The following is a 5,146-nucleotide window of genomic DNA, read 5'->3' as shown; positions in this document are numbered from 1 at the left end:
GCTCAAGTGAAAATATGAGATGGGTCTTATTTGTCCAATGACCATCTTAGCTTAAGTCTAATTTAGCAGCAGTTCACAAAATACTGCATATCCTAACTGTCCAAGACTTATATTCTAGTGCGTTGATGTTACCTGGAAATTAAGACACATATAACAGTTTAATTCAAGGGTGTCAACAGAAAGATCGAAATTTTATTGAAAACAAAGAGAAATTCATCATTGAAGCAAAAAAAGACAATGCCACCAGTATCAGATAACCACAACTGACTCCAAAAAACCTAAAAATCAAACATTTACTCCAAACAAACACCTTTTGTATGAAGTACAAGAGCCAATATACAGCATCAATGACTTTGAATTCAGACTTATCTTGGCAATCTTAGTCTTCAAGTGCTCTTTGTCCAAGACTCCCTCAAAGCTACTCAAGATCCTCTGGAAAAGTTGAAAGATGATGCAAATTGAAGAATTTCATACCTCTATTGAACTCCATTAATTTCTGTAGCTTTCTTGAAGGATTGTTGTTCAAAGAACCATCTTTCTTATAGTTTCTGGTGAAGTCATCCTCTTTGGAATTTCCCATTCTAAATTTATCATCTTCTTCGGAGTTTCCCATTCGAAATTTATCAATCTCAATCAGTAATTCATCCATTTCGTCTGACATTGAAGTATCATGCTCAACTGGCTCTGCCAAATTTGAAGAGATTCTTACTCTCACATACTCTTCACAACACATAAGCAGTAAAGCCATAAAAGAATCTTCAGATGAAGGTAATACTGCTGGAGGTACACGCTCGATGCTCCCGTGAACACATTCCATAAGGTTATCAGTGAAAGCACAGGGAAACAGAGGCCATGACAGGGGAGGAGGAGGAGGACGAAATGGGTTTTTGGAACTAGAGAATTTATCCATTTTTTAGTCAATTCAATGTTTTTGGGAAACCATAAGAGAAGAATAAGAACAAGAACCAAAGAAATCACAGTAGAAAGAAACTAATAGAGTGTACGGTGAAAATTAGGATTCAAGAATTGCAAGAAGAAGAAAAGAACAGGGATGCCACGAAGAATGCGGTACTGTTTCATCAGAGAAAAGAGAACGAAAACCCTCATTAAAGAACAAGAATACACCGAAGGTAGTTCTATTATCAGGTGATCGTGTGAATGCTACCTGGTGTTTTTATAATACGAGAAGCAGAGCCTCTGCACTCTGTATGTGGAAGAAGCGCTTTCCGAACTCACGATGCGCACTGGTTTAAGTGCTTGATCCGCACCGTTTTGAGTTAATTAATCATAATTAAAAAATTTTCCTTTTCAACTTCATAATTAAAATGCGTAGAATGAAAAATGTCAAAACCTCATCAAATATATCCACTTAAGCTGTATATTGTATAGGAACTGTATAGGATTATGCATGTTATATCACTCTAGCTCCAAGTCTAGGTAAAATGCACTGGAAAATAAGAAAATCTGTACATAATAATTAATATCCCTGTAAAAAAGTTTAATCATGCTAAATCCAGGGGAGCCTTTCTTGTGCTAGATTGAGGTTCCAGTATTCTCTCTTCCTCAATCCAGTGGAGCCTTTCGATGTATTATTGCAGAGGAGGAAGAGACCCTTGTTCTCCATTTTGATTTGCTTGTCCTCGAATTAACTACCACAGCCAAATCTACAAGCATACATAGATTGAATGAGTAAGTTAATTACCTTTGCTGCCCATGATCGCTCTGCTTGTTGACAGATATCTCTTCCAGACAGTGTGCCTGTTTGGCACAGCGGTGCCGTAAAACGGGACCGGTCCCGCTTTACGGCACCGCTGTGCCAAACAGCATGATTTCCTAATACCGCTCTCAAATCACAAGCTCCAAAATGGAGCTTGTGAGGGTGGTAACCGTTCTCAATTTTTTTTTTCAATTTTTTTATGCGGGCTCCACGTATTTTAAAGTTAAACTTTCCCTTTTTAAATAAAAAAATATGATGGGACCCACATGAATATTACTAATAAACCAAAACTAATATATATTTAGACTTAATAAATTAGATTTATAATTATAAATATATATTAATAATTATAATAATATATATTTTTAATTTGACATTTTCTTTCATGTATATATGCAGTATATATTATATTAAAAATTTATTTAAATATTAAACTAAAGTAATTATTATTTTAACTTCATAAAGTATATTTATAAATTAATAATCATTGTTTATTTATTAAATTTATAATTAATTTTTTTTTGAAACAAAAAAAATTAAAATGAAAAAATATAAACAAAATATATTTACCCAACCTAACCGCTAACAACAATTAACAACTCTACTAAACACCTCATAGCTTATTTCACAGCTTTAAGCTTAGCTTTTTTTCCACACCTTAACCATTAACGTTGAAAATCAACACAACCGCTCTACCAAATGGCGCCTGAATATAGCAAGGTCAATGAACCAAGTAAGCGACAGCATTGCACACTTGAAGCATATCCAGCAACTTTGACTTGAACAATTGGGCTACTTCAGCCAAATACAAAAAGAAAAGAAAAGATTTTCCTACAACACCTTTTCCTCAAACAACATTTTTCAACATTTTCTAATCTCAAAAGTCAAATCAAAGCTCATAATTTCATGTACAGTAAAGTAAATAGAACCGTTCAAAAATTTTCAAAAACTGAAATTCCAATACAAATTGAAAATTTGTATTAGGATTACTAGAAACTGATTCCTGATGCCCATTGGAGTGCTACGGGAAAAAAAAATATCATTAGAACGGTGCTTATATTCCATCTTCCCTGTGAGCAAGCAAAACTGAAGTAAACAAGAAATAGCTTAATCTCCATTAAAATGACACAACAGAGAAAATCACATCCATAAACACCATCAAAACCAAATAATTATGAGTAATTTGAAACACGAGTAAAAACTGACGACACATCGAGTTAACAATATATTGAGCTCAAAAGACTGCGGAGCCTACTGTGGAATCGAGAACGGCGACGGTTACGCCAGCCGCTAGGGAGTAAGAGAAAGGTTTATGGTTTTAGAATTGATCTACGCACCGCCCTCGCTAATCGCCCCAAAGCCGCCATTTTTTTGTTCGCTTGTGTTTGCTGCACGCAGAATACGGTGCCACACGAAAATAACCGAAGACTCTATTGGGCCGGAGTTCAGTTAGGACGTCCCTGTCCATTAGCACTAGAAGGCCCAAACAATATTTTCCAAGCCCAAACTATTGGACAGGGATTTAGGGCTTCTGCTTGGGCTACTTTGTTCTGTTTAGGGCAGAAGGGCTTCTGCTAGAGTCCAAATAACTTTCTGGAACACACCCGCCCCTCCACATTAACAATAATTTATCCGCTTTGGGTCGAAATTTCATAAGAAAGCCGATTATTCATAGTTAGGAAGTTTAAGGGCTCAATTATATTTTACACTAAGTTCTCATATATCTAAGTGATGTGGAATTGTACCACCTTCCAAAGCAGAAATCTGATTATGAGCATTGGTACAAGTGTTCTCACCTTTGGAAACAGAAAATTTAGCTCATTCTCTACATGTAAACATTTCTGAAGTAGATAAACCTAAACCTCCCTTAGTTGTAATGTGATTCATTGAACCATATGTGAGAATCTCAATATTTCGATTACTGAGTCAATTACATGCCAATATGAACATACCATAGAAAAGCAGAACCCAATGCTTAATTCTGCATTTCAAGACACTACTTTTGACAAACTCTCTCTAGAGATCTAAAGAACATTAAAATATTAAATTGCAGAAGAAAAAGAAGACCCTATACCAAAAAAATGAAGAAAAAGTGAACAAGCTTTCATCTACCTTTCTCTGATTAATAAAATACAATACCCTTTGTTTATACAGATAATCAAAAACATATAAAATCAAACACTACTAAACAATCCTTCAAAGTGAAAAAAAATATAATAAGAGTTAATCGATTATCAACATTCAATAATAGTTTTAATAAACCTTTTTAGTGAAAAGGCTACGCAAATTGAAGAGATTGGCACTGCTTCCCAGATTGTTGGTGTCCCCGCCGTCACCACCACCTCCACAATCACGGCCAATCTTGTTTCCTCCGCTTCTCCCGATGGCTATAGAGGGGTTGTCGTCGTTTCGACAACTCAAATGGGTTCGATATCCAATACACATGGGCACATTCAAGTTCAAAACTTTAGTTTTGCCATTGGTGGTGGCTCCCTTGCCACGCCGAGTTTCGGCCGATTTTTCACCGATTCGATCTACAGGGTCGGAGCTTCTCACTGGACCACGGCGCACCTGCCAAACCGGGCTGCTCCTGCCCAGATGGACCCCCGCCCGACTAGGACTACTAGGCCATTTCCTGGACGTGGACTCACCCGCCGAGTTGCTCCGAGAGCACGGAGCACTACTCACTTTCCGGGTTGCGGATGCACCGGATACCCATCTGGGTCGAGTGGCATTCCCAGCGGATCCGCTTCGTGAAAAAGGCCAGATATTGATATTCAACTCCGCCCCACCCGGTCCACTATGACTCTTCTTCTCCTTCTTCTTCTCCTTCTTCTTCTTCTTCTTATCCTCTTTCTCTTTATCATTCTCTTTTTCCTTCTTAATTGTCTGGCTGTTCTTCTCTCCTTTCTTGAAAATGTCCTTCCATCGCTTCGACACGCCCAGCACTGTCGTAGACTCACTCGTAATATGAGGCCCAGGTTCCTGCTCTGGATCTGTATGAACTGCTTCCGGGTCGGGTGGGTCAAGATAGTGTTTTTCTTGATGGTTTACCTCAGGATTTTGCTCTGGTTCTGGTTCCGGGTCAGGTGTTTCAGGGCGGCGGTCGAGGAGTTGCAGAGGGAGAAGGACACCGTCAACAAAGAGTTCATCAGCGGAGAGGAGATTGGGCTGAGGGAAAGATGGGTTTCGGAGCATCCAGAACTCGAATTCGGGGGAGTTGGAATCGGTGCTTGACCTCCTTCGGCCGCTGCTGCAAGGAGAGAGGACGCGTGGGTGTTGGTGGTTGAGAGCGCTAGGACTGTCCATTTCAGAGAGAAGCAGAGGGGTTGTGAACAGAGAAGTGAAGGTTCTCTGGGGGTTCTGTTGGGGTGGAGAGAGAGAGAGAGGGAGTTTCAGCGTTTTGATTGACCCTACCTATACAATAAT

At 38.7% G+C, this 5,146-nt stretch overlaps 1 protein-coding gene across 1 annotated transcript; it reads right to left on the bottom strand.

Annotated features, from left to right (window-relative positions):
- Positions 1-3,805: 3,805 nt before the first annotated feature.
- On the bottom strand, positions 3,806-5,146 carry LOC119988198. The gene has a single exon (XM_038833157.1). The coding sequence runs from the start codon at positions 5,024-5,026 to the stop codon at positions 3,971-3,973; it is 1,056 nt and encodes a 351-aa protein (XP_038689085.1). The 5' UTR covers positions 5,027-5,146; the 3' UTR covers positions 3,806-3,970.

This window comes from Tripterygium wilfordii, chromosome 21 (genome assembly GCF_013401445.1).
Source record: "Tripterygium wilfordii isolate XIE 37 chromosome 21, ASM1340144v1, whole genome shotgun sequence".
In the NCBI taxonomy this organism is placed as follows: domain Eukaryota; kingdom Viridiplantae; phylum Streptophyta; class Magnoliopsida; order Celastrales; family Celastraceae; genus Tripterygium; species Tripterygium wilfordii.
This window is presented reverse-complemented; position numbering and strand designations above follow the sequence as displayed.

Excerpts from the sequence above, each read along its gene's own strand:
- LOC119988198 (XM_038833157.1), bottom strand. The coding sequence starts at position 5,026 with ATGGACAGTCCTAGCGCTCTCAACCACCAACACCCACGCGTCCTCTCT.